The sequence below is a fragment of the Grammomys surdaster genome, unplaced genomic scaffold (genome assembly GCF_004785775.1).
Source record: "Grammomys surdaster isolate TR1022 unplaced genomic scaffold, NIH_TR_1.0 125807, whole genome shotgun sequence".
Lineage (NCBI taxonomy): Eukaryota > Metazoa > Chordata > Mammalia > Rodentia > Muridae > Grammomys > Grammomys surdaster.
The window spans coordinates 2557557-2577156 of record NW_021620638.1 but is presented as its reverse complement, the minus strand read 5'-3'; the positions used below and the strand labels follow the sequence as shown (position 1 = coordinate 2577156).

General features: G+C 41.5%; 1 protein-coding gene across 2 annotated transcripts in view; it reads left to right on the top strand.

The window, feature by feature from the left end:
- Vps41 (VPS41 subunit of HOPS complex) overlaps nt 1-19367 on the top strand; it is a 151308-nt gene extending 131941 nt beyond the window's left edge. Inside the window, exons 22-29 of one of the 2 annotated variants that reach the window (XM_028789244.1) lie at nt 640-777; nt 4326-4380; nt 6956-7096; nt 8059-8195; nt 16709-16808; nt 16912-16956; nt 18323-18402; nt 18707-19367. In XM_028789244.1, the coding sequence (XP_028645077.1) occupies nt 640-777; nt 4326-4380; nt 6956-7096; nt 8059-8195; nt 16709-16808; nt 16912-16956; nt 18323-18402; nt 18707-18787 (777 nt within the window). In that variant the 3' untranslated portion in view covers nt 18788-19367. Of the gene's footprint in view, nt 1-639; nt 778-4325; nt 4381-6955; nt 7097-8058; nt 8196-14007; nt 14087-16708; nt 16809-16911; nt 16957-18322; nt 18403-18706 lie in introns of those variants that run through there. The other variant, XM_028789245.1, reaches the window with a different exon arrangement.
- The last annotated feature ends 233 nt before the right edge of the window (nt 19368-19600 follow it).

Here is a 19600-nt window from a genome sequence, read left to right as displayed (position 1 = left end):
TTTTATGTGTAAGAATGTTTGTCCTGCATGTATGCAAGTGCACTGTGGGCTTGTTGGTGTGTGTGGAGACCAAAAGAGGAAGTCACATCCCCTGTAACTGGAGTTATGGACATGTCTAAGCTGCCATGTGGGTGTTCGGAACCCAACCCAGTCTTCTCCCAGTCTTCTGCATTGCTGTGCTCTTAGCACTGAGACATCTGCCCAGACCCAAGAATAGAATTATCATCATCTAAGACTGCTATACGGGCAGTTGATTTCGGGAGCGAGTAGATGATGATATTAAGACTTACCATCACTAATGCTTGTATAGTGCTTAGCGTATGCCAAGCGTGTCTCTGTGTAAGGCACAAATGGCAATTGCTTTGACAGTTATGACAACCCAGGGACATTTTGTGCATGTGAAGACCCCAGTCGCAGTTGGATAGGGACATATCTAATTTTACATAGTTGTCATTGGCCAGCCAGGAGCTTTAGAACCTGTTCATCGGCATTCTTCACACTCCTCTTCACCTAGAGGTTATTCTTGCTTCTAAGAACACATCTCAGACTGCCGTGGAAGGTGTCAACAATCAAAAGTAGTAAAGTCAACCAAGGATTTTGTTCTTATTCTGTTACTGTGGATTATCTTGTTCCATTTAGTACTTGCACAAGCTCTTCAAGAGAGACCATCATAAGGGACAGCGCTACCATGAAAAACAGATCAGTCTGTATGCCGAATATGATCGACCAAACCTACTTCCCTTTCTCCGAGACAGTACCCATTGCCCACTTGAAAAGGTAAGCCACTGAACCCCATGTAGTTCCTCAGAAATAGTTGTTATTTCATAAGCCATTTGTCAGTCTTCTCTCCCTGCCTGTGTTCAGCCAGAAAGTTTACAGCGATTCTGATACTAGTGTATCAGAAGCCCTGTGAGGACTCCAGCTATTCAGTCAGATTTCCAGGTTTTAAAATCACCATAGTTTCTCAACTTAAAAGTCAATGATAAGTTGTTTTATTTATTTATTTACTTATTTATGTATTTATTTATTGGAATTGTTCATTACAAGGGAGCTACTGACTTTATAACAATTTCTAATAAGTACCACTGTTTTAAAGGATAGTTTGTTCCTTCATGTGTCTGTCAAGTTCCTTAGTACATGGCTCACACTTCCTACCATACACTGTGTTTTCCCTTGCTCGATATTGTTTCATCTCTACAAAAGTATCTTTAGGAGGATGGAGGCATCTGGTACCTAACAAGCTGGGTGTGAACAGGCAGCTGTAGGCTAGGATTGAGGGTGTGAATGGGACGGCTATAGATTAGAACTGGTGTTACGAATAGAGCAGCTGTAGGCTAGAACTGGGGGTGTGAACAGGGCAGGTGTAGGCTAGGAGTGGGGTGTGAATGGGGCAGCTATAGGTTATGACAGGGGTGTATACGGGGCAGCTGTAGACCAGGACTAAGAAGTTGAGAGCAGACATGGAAACTAGGCCTCCGAACCTTAGACTCTTATTCTTCTCTATGCTGAGGAATTGTTTTTCAGGTTTAAAATGTTAATTAAAACAACAGCAAAGGCATTCCTTAGCATTGTAAGAATCAAGAAAAATACAGCTGCAAACATGTCTTCAGTCTGTAATTTACAGATGTGATCCTGTGATTTAATCATGCCTAATATATACAATCCATATAGTGTTGGTAGATTTATAACTAATGTATGATCTCATATTAGACACCATTGAGGTGACAGTGTGTGTAATTTGGGTGAAGACGCCATTGACACAAAGTTGATACAATTTCACTAACGGATTAAAAGAAAGATTAGCATCAGAGTCAAGGCTAGATAGGAGTCATAGCTTAATTACAGTTGACAGTGTTCCTCATAATACTCTGAAATTCCCTTTTCCTTTATTCCAAATCAAAAAAGGAGTCAGAGTGCTACATTTGCATCTTGTTTTACTCAACTTCTGTCAGTTACCTTACTTTTTACCTTTATTTTTCCTAAAATTCCTGCCCCCACTCTGTGTGTATGTCGGGGTGGGGGTAAGTATCTGTCTATCTTTCCCTCCGTCTAGAGGGATCACAGTGCCCAAACATTGAAGGATCTAAAATAAAGATGATGTCACATTTGTGTCAATAATAGAAGAAATCTTTGCCCTGAAAATACTTTATGTTTCACTAAAATTTCTAGATATACCTAGAATCTCATCATTTTTAAGAAGAGTAATTTAACAGATACTGTTAGCATCTGTTCATAAATATTTTGATAATTTAGGAAATTTAAATTTCAAATAATTGGAGTTGTAGAAAACTGTCCTCTGTGTAACATGACCTGTTGAACTCTTGACTACTATGGTTCTTGGCAGGAGACCAGCACAAAGTTGAGACATATACACACATATAAGCAGTAACAGTGTCAGGTGGTGTGCTTAGTAGGCTCGGATTATCCGTGAGGGTGCATAAGCAGTTAACATACTGACCACTGAGAATCTAAACCATGGCAAATTAATGTAAGTTGTAATGTCTACTTAAGAGTAAGTGGCTTCTGTAATGAACCATTCAAGTGAGGTTTATCATTTCTGGCTTAAATGGTACATGTGACTTGAAACATCCTGATTTCATCTCGATTCTAGACTATGGTGATGCTCCCATTTATCTATACCTGCCTATCTGTCTGTCTGTCTGTCTGTCTGTCTACCTACCTATTGATGTGCAGTGACCTTTGTGACCAGCCCCAGCCTCCACTCCCACCCTATTTCTTACATGATATAAATATAGTCTACAGGAAAATTTTAAGTCAAACATCAAAATATCAAGGGTAGCTCTCGCTGTTGTTTCCTAAGGTAGATCACAGAGCGGAAAGGGATAATTAACTCAAGCTGTTCTTTTTTTGGCTTTGATTATTTTCAAAACAACCTGGCTGGCTGATGGTTTCTAAATAACTACTTTAAATATGCAGCCCAGTTAAATTATTCTGAAACCTTTATTGACTCCTCATTTGAAAAAGTATTCATTATAGCCCCACTGTGCACTCAGCATTGTGCTAAGCATAGGGATTGGTGTACACATGGTCCCTGCAGAGGGAAGTCACATGACTAATGTGACTGGTTAGCTTTCATAGTGATAAAGAATTGTGAGGCCACATGCAGGATGAAGCTGGAGGAATGCCTGCAGTGTCTGGTCCAGTGTAGGATCTGTTGCAGTATTTGTCTCCAGTTCTTCTTAGGGTAGGAAGTAGTGAGGAGGAAGCTTCAGAAAGGGGAACACTGCAGAGGTGGTCAGGGAGGATAAAGCCACACTAGGATGGCTGGACAAGGCTGTGGGTCACCATGCAGGTAAAGCAGGAGGGAGGTCTGTGACACATGGTTTAAACAGTACCAGATTCAAATGCTACCTTTCCATGGAATTTGTCACAGGAGAACAGCATGAGTTCAGTGTTGCTTCTCCATGCACATTGTCCTCTCCTCTGCATTGTGTTAGTCATGGAAAGATATTTGGTCGTTTCTCTATCACCCTACTTGTGCCCAAGAGCCTCCAATGGACTTACTGTCTCTTCTCCTGCTTCTTTGCTTCTTGGCTCCTTCTTTGTCTCCTTAAGTGTTATCATGGCATGTTACTATCATCCTCCCCTTTGCTTCCTTGATTCAACATGACCTTTCAGCATCCAGCACGGAGAGTGTAGTAAATGTATGCCATTTGCTTTAGAGTGATTGTGTTGTTCATCAGTACACAGCCCATCCTTACAGTCTACGAGGAGACAGTTTGTACAAATGACTATAGATTTGATTGGAAGCAACGCTATAAACTTCAGAATATAATCTACTAGAGAGAAAGCTTAATAGGGGGAAGCTCCTCCCAGCTTTGCTTCTGCTTCTACCTACGGAATGCTACATCGCTCTGTGTGCTCTCACTTCCAGTGTGTAGACGGAGATTCATGCTACATTGTTCTGTGTGCTCTCACTTCCAGTGTGTAGATGGAGATTCATGCTACATCGCTCTGTGTGCTCTCACTTCCAGTGTGTAGATGGAGATTCATGCTACATCGCTCTGTGTGCTCTCACTTCCAGTGTGTAGATGGAGATTCATGCTACATTGCTCTGTGTGCTCTCACTTCCAGTGTGTAGATGGAGATTCATGCTACATCGCTCTGTGTGCTCTCACTTCCAGTGTGTAGATCGAGATTCATTCACCGGGAGGTGATGAAAGCAGAGGTTCACAGAGATGTGGTTTGTTTTGTTCTGTTTAAAAAAAAAAATGAGAAAAACTTCCAAGTTTGTAAGTGACTCTCTTAATATTGTTTTCCTGTTTGGTAGTCTATAGTAACATTTCTCCCTGTTTTGATTAAAGGCTCTTGAGATCTGTCAACAAAGAAACTTTGTAGAAGAGACAGTTTACCTTCTGAGTAAGTAGTATTTGTTCATTTTAGTCCCATAAACAAAGGGATGGGGTGAGGATTTGTTGTAAGGTGTATAAGAAGGGACCCAGAGTTGTGGACCTTCAGGCCTACTGTGTATAAAAACATAATGCAGAGAACAGGAGGGTCCAGAGCACAGTGGAGTAGCAAGACCTATCGGACCCGTGTGTCGGAAAGAATGTCTAGCAAACGTGTAATAAAAGAAGCAACAAGTAAACAAAAGTGTATCACAGTTCATAACAGATAAAACTGTAGATGGGTGGACATGGTTTGGGTTGTTTTCCCCCTTTAGTTTATAACTGGCTCATATTTACCACACATTGATATGAAACAAAATCTGTTTTTAAACCACCTCCATAATAATTAAAATATGAGGCATTGGAGCGAAAGAGAAGCTTCCTGATGTGTTGTAGCTCTCAGTGCCCCGTCTTCCTCTGGCACCTACCTGCAGACATGCAGAGCCTGTGTACACCAGGGGAGCAGACGTCCCTGGCTTCCAGAGCAGTGTGGTTTTACTGCGGATCTCATGAGGAAGCTGTGCATAGACTAACTGAGCCGTCTCTTGGGCATCGTTTCCCGGACCGCCTGCCACCTTCGCCACCCCACAGCTTTCTTTCACACACCACTCACTGTCACTGGCCCCTCGGGCCTTGGTTGAAAATTAACCCAGGTCTCTTCCTGTCCATAGAGTGGCTAACTCAGGGATGCTCAGCATCAGCCTAGATATGCTTTCTGTAGGAGAACTACTTGAGACTGTATTTTCTACTTGAGCACAGTTTGGGGCCACTCTTCACAATTTCAGGTAGCTCATCCACTTACTTCTCCCAGCTGTATTCTTCCTGGAAGTATCTGCCTGAATTCATTTTTATCATGTTTTAGAAACAGTAGATGACTTAATTCGTGACCCTTTAGTGGTTCCGGCATGGAATAAGGGATAAGGCCTTAGCCAGTCAGTTGGCGTGCTAGTAAGTAAGGCCTTCTACGTGAGCTCTAGTAACAGCTTGTGGAAAGGAGGAAGTGCCAGTAGATCAGTGAGCAGAAGAGACAGAATGATTTCCAAGTTCCTTAAAAAATATCAAGGGAGCAAATATGGAGACAAAGTGAGGGACAGAAACTGAAGGAGGGGCCGTCTCAAGACCACCCCACCTGAGTATCTATCCCATGTGCAATCACCAAAGGTAGATGCTGATGTGGAAGACAGGAAGTGCATGCTGATAAGAGCCTGATATGGATATCTCCTCAGAGGCCTTCAAGAGTCAGACATATTCAGAGGCAGATGCTCACAACTAGCCATTGAACTGATCATGGGGTTCTCAATAGAGGAGTTAGAGTGAAGACTGAAGGAGCTGAAAGGGTTTGTGGCACCATGAGGAGAGCAACAATACCAACCAACCACAGCTCCCAGGGTCTAAACCACCAGCCTGGGAGCACTTAGGGGGGGATCCAGGGCTTCAGCTGAATATGTAAAAGTGGAGGGCCCTGCTGGGCATAGGTGGAAGAAGAGAACCTTGACTTCATGAAGGCTGAATGCCCCAGGGGGTGGGAATTTTGAGGGTGGGGAGGTGGGAGTGGGGGGGTGTAGATAGAGGTTACATCCACAGAGAAGAAGGAGGAGGGGCGAGGGGATTGGGGGTTCCGAGGGGGTGGTGGGGGATGGGGTAAGGGGACAACATAGGAAATGTAAATAAATCATCCAATAAAAAAAAAAAATCTTAACTGTATCAGAATTTGAAATCCAAAAGAAATTGCAGACCTGTGAGAAGGAAGGCAGAATCCAGCAGACCTACCTCCAGCTCCACTATTCAATTTAGTGGCTACCCTATCTTGCCAAGGCACAAATACTGTATTCCCTCTTCTATTAAAAATAAATAAATGACAAGTAGTACTAAAGCCAGGCATGGTGGCACATGCCTTTAACCCTAGCACTCAAGAGGAGGAGATAAGCAGATTTCTCTGTTGAAAGCAAACCTGCTCTACATAGTAACTTTCAGACTAGCTACAGCTACATAGTGAAGCTGAGTCTCAAAAAAGAAAAAGAAAAAAAGGAAAAGTGTTTTACACATATTCAGTATTTTAAGCTGGAAAGATAATTCAGCAGTTAAGAGCATTTGCTGATCTTCCAGAAGATCCAGGTTAAACCCCTAGCCATCCAGGGAACATGTGGCTCACTGCTGTTCTGAAAACTCTAGTTCTAGAGGATGCAATGGCTTCTTCTGGTCTCCATGGGCAGCAGGCACATGGTGCACAGACTGACACAAGACACCCATAGACATAAGTAATAAAATATAAATTAAAATTTATTTTAAAAGTGAAGTATAGACTGCATATGCATAAAGCATACGCTGCCTAGAATCATAGAGTAAATAATGTCATTCATGTAACACCATCCTAGGAATATTCCAGACAACATGAGCACTAAATAGATAGGAAATAATAGGAAATGCTAGTGTCACACAAGAAAGTCAGCCTTAGCCTCATCTTTCAAACTTTGCAAACCAAGGAAGAAATATGCTATTTCTTTTTTAACCGAATAAAGTATCCTATACTTCCTCACCCCACCTAGGCCGAATGGGAAACAGTCGAAGTGCCCTCAAGATGATTATGGAGGAATTGCATGATGTTGATAAAGCAATTGAGTTTGCCAAGGAACAAGATGACGGAGAGCTCTGGGAAGATCTGATTCTATATTCCATCGACAAACCACGTAAGCAGACAAGCCATTTAACTGTAAATCTTTTTGTCAGTATAGATTTTAGCCAGTTATGTGAGGAAGAATTATCTTAGGATACATTGGGCTAAAATTATGACCAAGTGGGGTTGGTTGAGGACTATTAATTCCAAGTCTCTCTCTCTCTCTCTCTCTCTCTCTCTCTCTCTCTCTCTCTCTCTCTCTCTCTCTCATACACACACATACATACGCACACACACACAAATTAATACAAGTGAATAAATAGATAAATACATGTAATGAAGTCTTAACAGTAAAGCATCCACTATAAATCTAGAAGTGGGAGTTCTGAGGTTTGGAATGGTAATAGTGTTCCTTTCCAGCCCCACTTCATCAACACAGTACTGGGAGTTTGTACGTGCTGCTGCTCAGCCCAGCCATCTGCCTGGCTCTCTTCTCCCTATGCTTTATTGTGATTTTGGTAGTGGCTGCTTTTAAATTAGGGGGCTCTATTCTCATGTAATTACCTTACATCTAAAAATCAACCTTGAAGACTTTCTCTCTTGAAACTACAAGATATCTAACATGATCGTAACTTGAGTTTTGTGACCATAGATAAGTTAAAACTCTCACGTCCTCTGTCTGTAAAAGGAAAGCACAGTATATGCTAAGTTTGCTTAATAGCAGAGTGAGCAGAGGCTCTCCGTGCTACCTGCACGTTGACAGTAAAAACAGGTTGGAAGAGACATGAACAAAGGTGAACATTTAACTTTTCTAGAATGTTCTCAGTTTCTCCTTTTTGTCTTGGAAGAAGTTAGTACTTATGAGTGTAATTTAAACTTAAAGAGGATTGGTTCTTGAGAGTTTATGAATTCACACTTTTTAACACAGTTCTTGAAGGAAGGAGATTCAGTTACTTTGGGTCTAAAGTTGGTTTGTGAACAAAATGCATTCTACTGTTGCTCGTGTGTTATTTGGTCTTGCATGGTGTTTTGTAGCATTTATCACTGGCTTGCTGAACAACATTGGCACACACGTGGACCCGATTCTACTCATCCATCGAATTAAAGAAGGAATGGAGATTCCCAATTTGAGAGATTCCTTGGTTAAAATTCTGCAAGATTATAACTTGCAGGTAACTATTCTTACACAGATGAGCGTCTGAGTGAGTGAGTGAGTGAGCTCATTTCTAGATAAGTACTTGTAAGCCATTTGGATGCCTGTTAGTCTTTGCAATTTGATATGTGGAAACCTTTTCAAATAGAGAAACTGAAAAAACATCTCAGCTTCAGGAAGCTTTTTCACTGTGTGTAAATAGAGCACAACACCGAAGAAGATGTGAGAGTAAGTTACGAAGACTATTTGAACCGGCCACAAAAAGTTCTTAGAGAAAATAAATATTTTATGTAATTAAAGTATATATTTAAACACTAGGAATAATTTTGCAGCCATTGAAGGAATCTGTTGTCTGAAACACACTTAAACACGATGTCTAATCAGCTTTTGTCTGATTGGAACAGTAATGGTTCTTTATTAGCACTTTAGTTCAAAATTTGTGCTAAGAAAAATGGAGCCCATATTCTCATATCAATAATGAATATGCTATTTACTAAGTATTCTAACCTTTTTTCTTTAAAAGAATTGAACATTGACTGTGTTTCAGAATCCTGGTAGCTTCCTTAATACTGGAAACTATTTAAAATATATTTACATGCAGACTGTTCTTTCTACGGTCACTTGAAAGTGTTTTTGTTGTTATACAGATGTATACTTGCTTTCCTAGAAGCAGTATACATTTTTCAGGTTGTAAGAAGAACATTATGATGTAGATAAGTCAGATCAGATTGCTAGTCACTGTGGAGGGTGCAAGGTAAAGCACTGCCTGTTGAACTCAGGGTGATGCACCAAGAGTCGGCGAGAAAACCTGCAGAACAGACAAGAGCTGGTACTCTGGATACTGTCACTTAACATCCTCATAGCTGTAGTGAAAGTATTCAGAAGTGGGGTGGGGATAAAGGTGATCAGAATAGAATTAGGTGAGAAATTGAAAAGATGGGGCCTTGTAGAAATAACCGAATGAACTCTAAGGAATGGCTGGTGCAGGCAAGGGGAACTACAGAGGAAATGTCAGCATCCTCATGGTCCTCTGGGAACTGTGGTATAACTGCAGGGCACAACTTGAAAGGAGAAGGTTTTTTTTTTTTCTGTAGACTTGGGTGGACAGTCTAGAACCTTCACTAGGAAGCACTATATAGGGAATGGGGTTAATTAAGAAATATGTGTCAACAAGCAGAGAGGGACCACCCAGAACCCCCTCTGACTGGTGAGCTGAATTCTTGCTTAGGCTTCGAGGCTAAGCACTGCAAGGGAATATAAATAAAAGTTAAAAGTATCTCTCTGGGTTCCCTGAGGGACAAGCCTGACTTCATAGGGGTTGATGTCAAAAGTATCCCCTCTCCAGGAAAAAGACATCGGGATGGGTATGGCCCTCATGCCTCACTGGACAACAACAGGGGACCAGAGCCATTATAAAGTCCCCTTCAAGTACTGGAGGTCAGGCCTCTATCCCCGCCTTCGCAAGATTAGAATTGCCACAGGCCTTCTATACTTAGAGAAGGGAGGAGATGTCAGGGGCAGCCCTGCTTATACACTGAAGGCCTAAAATCACCCATAGACCTAAAATCAGCAATAGGCCTGTCATACATGTATACTAACACCAAGTCTTGGGTCTCTGTGGAAAAACATTGAAACAGATGGCTGTAAGCTGTTATAAACAGGCAGCTTTCATGGAAATTTACCAGCCTGAGTAGTCATCAACCTTGTAAATAGGTAGCCTCGGCAGACAATACCAACTTAGATAAGGACAAGTGAATCACAGGCAGCGTCATAATGACCTGTCCCCTGAACCTTCACCCAGCTGATACCCTGTTCTGAAAGATATCTGTATTCCCCCTGAACACCCACACTCCAGTGTCATCCCCTTCCCCACGTCCTGCCTTTCTGTGTTTATAACCCCTGTGTGAATAAATTATGATTTGAAAATAAATAAATAAATTATTTTTAAAAAAAGAAAAGAAACACTTACTCTACTATATCAACAAAAATGTTATAAGGTATGATTTTAAAAAACTTGAACTATTAAAACTAAATTTATTTTAATTAAGACACTCAGACATTTACTGAAATCTCCAAGCTTACATTTTTGTAAAAATAACTTTTTCAAGGGTTTAATAATAAGGTAAGATGAGATTTTGAGATACTATTGAAAATCTCTGAAAATTTTGTTATTAGAAATCATTATAATAGAATAAATACATTTATGTGATTAATAACCATATTATACAATATTTGAAACATCTTAAGTTTTACTAGGCCATGAGTTGAAACTTTCCTAAGAATTCTGAAGAATATGCAAATGTAACAAACTTGAAAATTACTTATAGACCCTTAATTTGTTAATACTTGTTATGTATTCCTACCTAAGTTTCATATAAATGCACATAGTCAGTTAACTTGTGAAAAGTAGTAAAATGAAAAAATACAAGTTACAATTCAAACAAATCCTGCAAACCAATAAATGTCTTGTCTTTGTTCTTTACCCACTAAGTTATTTCAAGTGTTTTGTGACAGGGATGGAAAACTAACACAGCTGCTATTACCTATGTAGAGTCTTGTTTTTAAAATGATTAATGTACACACTCAGGATTATCCATAGTCAGATATACTGGTTAAAATTGTACATTTTGGGTTACTTTTCTACATATATCAGTGTACATTCACTTTTTTTAAAAAAAGTGATAGGTTACATGGCATTTACATTGAATATATAATATGCATTGCTTGTCTTCAATCTATTAGCCTTTCCTGTCTTTATCCACCCTTCTTTTCCCCACAGCCCCCTTCTACTGTCATGTATATAATATCCTGAAACCATATCATGTGAAATCTATGTTATTTATAAATCATTACAATGATTTTTCTATGTAAAAAAAAAAAAGAAATATGTGTCAAATTGAGACAAAGAACACCGAATCTTTGACTGGTAGTTATGTCCAAAGCCTTTGGAGGGTTTCAGATAATCCTAGGGAACTTATTCAATGGAGAAAAAAAAAGGGAAAGAGAGTAAGAATCTAAGAACTGGTAAACAGGGAGGAGCAGGGAACAGAGAAGTACCTACATTTTGCAGTTCCCTAGGTATGTACAACAGCGATCCAGACAAGGAAGCATCATCTCAGTCTTGGAAATGGGCTTTCGGGGAGATGGTGCCATATCCAACCTTGTAATACTCTTAATCCCCTGTGAGTGAGATTGACAGTATCCTGTGCTTTGATGGGCCCTTCCTTACTGAGGTATAGCAGAACATGCAAAGTGTCTTAGGCCACTGTAGCACCTGTATCTGATATTGGGATGCTTAGACTGGTGCCTAGAACTAGGCTTTTGGAGTGAAACCATTCTTCTGTTGCCAGCAAAGGCAGCTGGCCTATCTCTCACTGTGCTCTTGTCTCGAAGCTCACACACACTGCCTCTGTCTCACTATTCATTCACTCACTTCTATGAACGAATTTGCATAGTACTGAGCCAGCTGAAATACAAAGCATTAGATACAAAACAAATGTTTAACATAATAATGGTCCTCTAAAATAGCTGGTAAACCAGTGTCTTCTTAATTATAAATGTATAGAGAGATTTTCCTTAGTTCATGTAAATATACAGTTGGGTGGTGATTTAAGGAGACCCAGAATTTTTTGACCAATGTGTCCAGAGAGCCACTGTTACCCATCAGCCTCTGGGTAGAAAAACTACTACTCAGAGGAAGAAGAAGGGTGGGAGAGGGAAGGGCAGAGCCAGGGAAACCACCACACTAGTGCTGCCCCGCTGGAGGTCAGAGCCTTCCCCCCCCCCCCCCCCCGTGTGTGTGTGTGTGTGTGTGTGTGTGTGTGTGTGTGTGTGTGTGTGGTGTTGACTGTTAATTTTTATTAATGGCCATTTTTTTCTTGCCTAAGCAACCTATTGAGGGATCTTGTAAAAATATCTCAGGTCTCTGGAGCCTTTTGCTGTTCCCCAAATGTTTCTCACAGACATACTTTTATTTCACTGTATTGGTCTTTGTTTGTTTCATAAAGCTATAATTTATGTTCTCATTTATAATAAGAGTTCAACCCCATAAATCCCCCAAGGTTGTAGGTGGTATTGCAGACCTATGAATTTCCAAGGATCCTGTGTATGACATAAGGCGTGATATAAAGTGCCTTCAGACTAAGGTCCAGGGTCCTCTGACACAGGTACACTGCCATGCACTCTCAGTGCCCTTCTCAAACAGACTATGTGTTGAGGACCTAGGGTTCTTTAAGGAGCAAGAGAGACACTGTGGCAGCCAGCAGGTAACAGAGAGAGGAGAGTAGTTATGGGAAACTCGGACAGCTCTCCCCATGTGACCGTTTCATACTTTGTAACCTGTCACCTCTGAAAGGTAACAGAATTGAGCATGTTCACTCCCTCAGATGCTGAGGAAGTTAGAGAAACGGAAATCAGCACTTTGTCACTAACCACTTTGTTTTTGACGGAAGTTTTAGGTCCATAATGGGTCTATAATTAGCATTAGCTCCATTGCTCAGAGTAGAAGACTGAGGCTCCAGAAGGTTAATGACATTTTGGTATTGTAAGATACTGAGCTAGTTTTAAGCTCAGGCCCTCAGGGGAAATGTCATGCCATTTCATCCAGGACTGCATGAGCCCTACCACACAATCCCTAACATCCAGGACTGGATCAGCCCTAACACACAATCCCTAAAGCTCTGCCCATTAGGACCACTTCCTGGTGTTTCCCACATGATTACACCTCTGGAGAGAGACAGCCAGCCTGTTTGAACTTGTTCCTAAAGAGGCAGGAGGCTCAGGGAGCCAGTCCTGGACTGCACCTCCGAGTCCCTGTGTAGGTCGGCAAGCCATGGAATGAGTCCTCTTCCCCCTCAGGGCACTCTGCCCTCTCCAGATGTGCTGATGTATTATCCTGTACTAAATGATTCCTGTAGTTCCCCCATAGTTCCTTACTTAAAATTGAAAACACAAATCAATTTACAGAAATCAACAATTTTCATGTTCATCTTCTTTTGGAGAAGAGGCAAATTTCTTTTTCACTTCTATTATCTAACCTCTCTGTATTTTTCTTGAGATGGTTTGTAAATTCTCAAATTCCTAAAATAAGCTTTTAAGACCAAACGAATTTTCTTCTTAATAAATTTATTTCAGTTTGATGTTATCACCACATTTGAGTGATGCAGGTAGCCTGTGCCAGGCAGCTATCACTTCCTTGATGCATTTAGTTCTTAAATACTCTGCGCTATTATGAATTAAGTGTAGTCATAATTGTAAGAGGGTTTTTTTTTTTTTAACCTGAAAAGGAAACCTTTGAGCCTATCTTTTCCATTTTTTTTCTATCGGGACTTAGTCATGTTTGGTAATGATCCAACAAGAGCAAAGCTGCCCAAGCGGGATTGAAACCCCATGACACCAACGGCCATGGCCATGGGCAGGCTACAAGTAAGGAAAGTCATGGGGCTTGGAAGCTGGCAGCAGTTGCATTCTGAGGACAAGCACGTGCAAAGTGAATAAGGCAAGGCCAGCAAAATCCCAGTGTTGAGAGTCTTTTCAAATAAAAACTGTAGAAACTTGGCAGTTTTTCTAGCACAGCCCCCACAGCAGCTGTTTCTGTGGAACCATAATGATTTCTCTGATATGTGGTTCTTTATTGCTTTGTGAAATATATGTGAGGCTAGAATTTTCCATTTACTTGGGATTATTATCCATGGTAATGTGCTATAGAGATATCAGGAAGAAAATATGGAGCAAATCTAAGGTCTCTTGTCAGTTGTCGAAGCCATAAGTATGTTCTCATTCATGGAATGTGGACCATTGATTGTAGTCGTAGCTTTTTTCTTTAAACAAAGGACGAAGGAAAGTGGAGAGGAGCAAGGGTGGTTGAAAGGATGAAGGAAGAAGTTGGCCTTTAAATGTGGATAATCTGGGGAGAATAGAAGGACCTTCCATAAGGAAGAAGAATTTCTAAAAAGGTAATATTGTTCCTTCTGAGCAATGTCAATGAATATTTTTTGAGATAGAAATGGTATTATGAAGTTGAGGGAAGGCGATAGTTTATCTTGGACAGAGTTCTTACACCAGAAGTGTTGCTAAGATGGGTTGATAATCATGTGACTCTTACTGGCCAGATGGTGAGATGTCAGAGATAGAGATGTCTCAGTTAGCTCATAAGCTTGTCCCTTTAATGCACTCATCACTCTGAAAGACCAGACCCCACAGCCTGCAAACTGTCTTTGGGACAGTTACACTGCTGTGCTGTGATTTTACAGCTCCTAATTTGCATGCTCTCTCCTGGTACCTGGCTGCTCCATGTTCCTGTCATGGCGGCCAGTCCAGACTAAGTCATGTAGTGAAGAACCTCTACCACTTTCCCAAAGGAAACAAGAGTCAGACATTTTTCTCTGTTTGAGGATTTCTCATGATTCTCCCTATTCCCATCCCATTCCTGAAGGAAAGCTGTTCCTTCCCCTGGATCTTCCACTCTCATTGTTTGCCCTGACAGAATGAAGTGACCCTTTCTCATACTCTGCTCCTGGGGTTGCAGTGCCCTTTTCCTTAGTGAAGTCCATCTCCATGTCAGCTTCATACATGAACCAACCCTACCTCTTCTTTCTTCTATTTAACAGTTCAAACTGATTTTCGTTTCTGAAAGTGACATCAGAGGAAACCAGCACAGAGGGAGAGCGCTCAGTGGCGCAGCAGTGTACTGCTGTCTAAGGGCACTGGCCCCCTGGCTGCTTGAGACTTGCTGATGCTGAATCAGACTGTTGTCAGGGACCCTCACCTTCTGATTACCGCCTTACTAGGTCATGTCAGTGACACTTAGAAGATTTTTTTTCTTTTTTTCTCTTTTGATGTAGAGCCTTAGATTTTGATCAAATTAGGCAAAAAATATCACTTTACTTTTCCTTCCCATGGGTTCTTGACTCTTGATAACTGACAATGTTCCTAGCAAATAACCGTCTGTGAGCAGGCAGGTTGTACCTCCTTAGAAAATGTTTCATCCTAACCCAGGTGGGGAGTGAGGGAGGAGCTAAACCTGAACCTGAACATCAAGTCTCAGAAGGACCCAAGACAAATGAAAATGGGCTCTCATGGGTCATTCTGTGGGGAGGTGGTCTCAGCTGGGGTTCCATGTGGAACTGTGATAATATATTTTGACTTTTGTGTGCTGCTCAAAAAAAAAAAAAAAAGAAAGAAAGAAAGAAAGAAAATGCTTCATCCTTAGGCTTTTCTGTTTTCTTTGCAGCCTGTGGCCTATGTTTGTTCCACAGGCTGTACTCTCCATCTGTCACTGCCCAGGCATTGTGCCCTGGACATTGTCACAGTGCTTCCAGAGCCCATGGAAGAGCTGAGACTGAGCTGGTTAGTTTAATGTTAGAGGCCAGCAGCCTCACAGACTTGCTGACCAGTTTTCTGAAAGTTTGTCAGGATTGATATTTTGTAGATAACTTTCTCAGTGTATTGTTTTTCTTCTTCTTTCTGTATGCTGTAATGACTTCTGATAAAAACCTTAACATCTTTTTTAAAGAAAACAAAAATGATATTACATTTCTAGTAGAATCTGACAAGGCAGTTAAACTTAAGCACATCTATAAATCTAGCATTTGGGGGGTTGGGCTAGGAGAATCCTTATAAAGTAAGACACGTTTTCATAAAAGGATGAAAATGGAGGAGAGCCCCTCCAAAAGTAGTACCAGTAGATGTAAGAAGATTAAATCGCAAAGCCTTACTTCTTACAAACACTGAAAGCTACAGGTACAGAACTACAATCATCAGTTTGGGTCCCAACTGTGTCCTGTCATGTAACAGGAGGCAGCCTCTAGCTGGAGTCACCCAGAGCTGACTGGGGTCAGCCTCTAGCTGTCATCACCTGGGGCTGATGTTCTTACGGTTTGCAGGGGAGTTCAGGTCATTGTGTGTGGTTGCCATGGAGACTCATGGTTGCTTGCACCCACTCTCATTCCCAGTGGTGTCAATTTACACTGTGGAAGAAAATTGCATATCTAGGTTTTGAACTAAATGGCATTAATGTACAGAAAAACAAGGGGGTACTGGAGCACATACAATGACTTACAGCCACCAGTAGTCACAGGCTTCTCTGCACATTTCTCATCTGTACCTACTGCCTTGATCATTATGGACCCAACATTTGTCAGAGAGTAGATGGGTTTATTAAATGACTAGATGGCTTTGAAATGACAAGTCTTCCATCCTGTGCAAAGATCTGAAAGTTAGACTCTGAGTCATTCAAAAACCAAAGTGCCAGCAAATAACCATGGTCCCCTATGGCAACCACATGCAAAGTACAGAAGCCTGTGAGATAGCAGTAGAATTTTAGTCTTTACAAGACTTTGGAATTTGTATTTGATTTTACCAATGCCACAATGTACACATAAAAACAAATAAATTGCAAGGAATAATGCCTGGCTTACTTGACAGTGTTTGGTGGGCTAAAGAGCTTATAAGCGTCTCTGGTATTGTCTGATTCCTCAGATGCACACACACTTGAGTTACTAAGTGGTCTTTCTTTTTAAACATGTACACTAGATTCTGCTTCGGGAAGGCTGCAAGAAAATCCTCGTAGCTGACTCTTTGTCGTTGCTGAAAAAAATGCACCGAACCCAAATGAAAGGCGTTCTGGTAGATGGTGGGTAAATCTGGAAGGATACTTCAAGCCCTGTACCATGCTTTCCAGAGAGACCAAGCAAATGTCAATGTGCTTAACCTGTAATGTGTGTGTTTCCTTACAGAAGAGAATATCTGTGAATCGTGCCTTTCTCCCATCCTCCCAACAGGTAAGATGGTTAGAAGGAATATCATTTCTCAAACACGTGTTCATGAATTGAGATTTTGAAATTAGCTAATCACTGCCTGAAAATTATATGGCTTCCCAGTTGAAGGATTTCAGCCTCTTCCCTATTCTTGTGAATGCTGCTGCTCCTGACAGAGTAGTGTATCAGCATCTGCAAGCTTTGCAAGAACCCACAGATTCTTCAAACCCTGCCCTGGCCTCAGTTCCAAGGACTATGGGAAGTACTGAGAGCCAGTACTTCCAACAAGGTGATGCTAATGGATCCAGTTAGGGGCTGTTCTTTGAGAATCTTCAAAAGTAAAGCAAAGCCAGATGAACACCTAACAGTCAGTCCATATATTTCTGTTGTGAGGGGAAAGACCCATATGGATATCTAGGGGCATTGATGAGTGACTTCGTCTTCACTGTACTTCTAGGCACCCAGACTGTCTTCATGGAAGCAGTACTCAGCATCAACTATCTGTCTCACTAAAGGATAGAGGCTTCTGTCTCTTTGTTCTGCTAGACTGTCATAATAATAAAATGGTCTGCATCAAAAGATCATTCAGACATGAGAAAAACAAACTCATAATTCAAAAGTAGAGAAACACAGTTGTCAGGGTACTTTAAAATGCAAATTCAGCATGGGAAAGCTCAGAGGTGTCACTGCTCACAGGTTCCAGTGTTAGGAACTGTGTGTTCCATAGCTCGTAGAGCACAGGAAGTCATTTTCACACAAGTGCTCTTCCCAAGGGAGCAGGTTCACATTTGCAATACTCCTGTAAAGCACAGCAGAGCTTTTCAGTGAAAGGGGTCATGGATCCCTGTAAAGCTGAATCACAGCTTCTCCTGTGGTGGACAGTAGGTCTTACCAGAGCTCATCTGGCCACACAACAGAAGCAGATGAGATTGACTAAACAGAAGGATAGTAAATGCAAAGAGCCTGAGGTCCTAGCCCAGTTCTGCCTCTGGCCTCAGCAAGAGATCTTGGCAAAGCAAAGGTGAACTGAATAACATTTTTTTTTCATGCTACATGCTTGATTTCAGTATTTGGCAGTGGGAATCATAGACAGGACATACACAGGGACACATTCTACATTTTCATAAACATCATGTTCACTGTGAAATTGAACTGCATTAGTTGTCTTGGTAACTGATACTGAGGCCATGTAAGTAGCCTGTAAATTGTAGTTGATAGCAAGGTGATTCTATGCCAGCTCTGCTTGGGCTCCTCGCCCCTCCAGATGCTTTTGTAAAGAAGCCTCTTCAAATGGAGCCTATTGCTGGGAAATTCACTCAAGATTGGCTTAACTCTTTTCTGGTCTGCCAGTTACACTGAGTTGTTCTCCTTCTGTCCCTTCCTCTTGCAGATGCAGCAAAGCCCTTCAGCGTGTTGGTCTTCCATTGTCGGCACATGTTCCACAAGGAGTGCCTGCCTATGCCAAGCCTGGTAAGTTGTCAGCACAACCGCTGGTTTTGTTTTCATTTTTGGTTTTAGACCATGGGTTCTAGGGCTTGAACTCAGTCCCTCATGCTTGTACTTCACCAACTGAGCCATCTCCCCACCTCGCTTGTGCCCTTTGAGCTGCAGAGTGACAGAAACATGGGTCCTGGATGAGCTGAAACATCCTCTACAGAGCTAAGAATGATACTCCATCACTTCGGGGCCCTCAGCTCCCTAAATGATGACAAAATCACATTTCCGAATGTAAAAGTAGACATTTTCTAACTCATGCTTTTAACATTGTTTTCAGAATGCTCCTGCTCAGTACTGCAACATCTGTAGTGCTAAGACCCGTGGGCCGGGAAGTGCCGTCCTGGAGATGAAGAAGTAGCCCTGCCCACCTGCCATTTGTCCTCTACTCTGGGTGACTATTGGACCACAGCAGCTGTGTCAACACCAGTGCTGTTCAGTGATGTGTTCAGGGCTACTCTGTGCTCCATGTCAGTTGTTTCTCCAGACGTCCCTTACAGAAGCTGCTTCTTGTCACTGATGGAGAAGTCAAAGCTATTCCCATGCTAGGAAATATTTGGATTGATAAGCAATATTTCATTATTTGTTTATTTGGCTTATTTAGTTAGCAAATAAAAATCCAAGTCTCAGAGTTTGAAGTGACTTCATTAGACCCTAGTTACACCACCAGGCATGAGCTGTACTGCTGACAACACTGCCAGCTGCAGTCAGCCCAAAGTTCTGCTGGTAACAGTTCTGGCTTGCCTGGCTACTCTGTCATCAGCTGTGGGTAGCTTCCTAATTTGGTGAAACACTGAAAACTGTCACATGTGGCAATACCATTAGCTGATGTACTGTAATTTTATGTTTGCTACTTACATGCTGTGCATTCTGACTAGTTTAGTTATCTGGCCCCATCAGGTAATCAGTATTTGTTGAATAAATAAATGTTGTCCTTCTCATTATGAATTCTTTATTGTGTTACAAGCAGACCAGTGCCCTTTAAGGAACAGAGGTGGGTTTGGGCACCTGAGGAGCTGTGGTTGATAAGTCAGGAGGAAGCTAGGGACCCTTACAGAGTTAAGTGAGACTCTCCAAAGAAGTGGGAGGGGCCAGTGCCGAGAAGAGACTTAAGATATATCTCACTGCCTCCACTTTTGTTGTTCTTAACGTTTCCAATTTATTGTAAAGATTT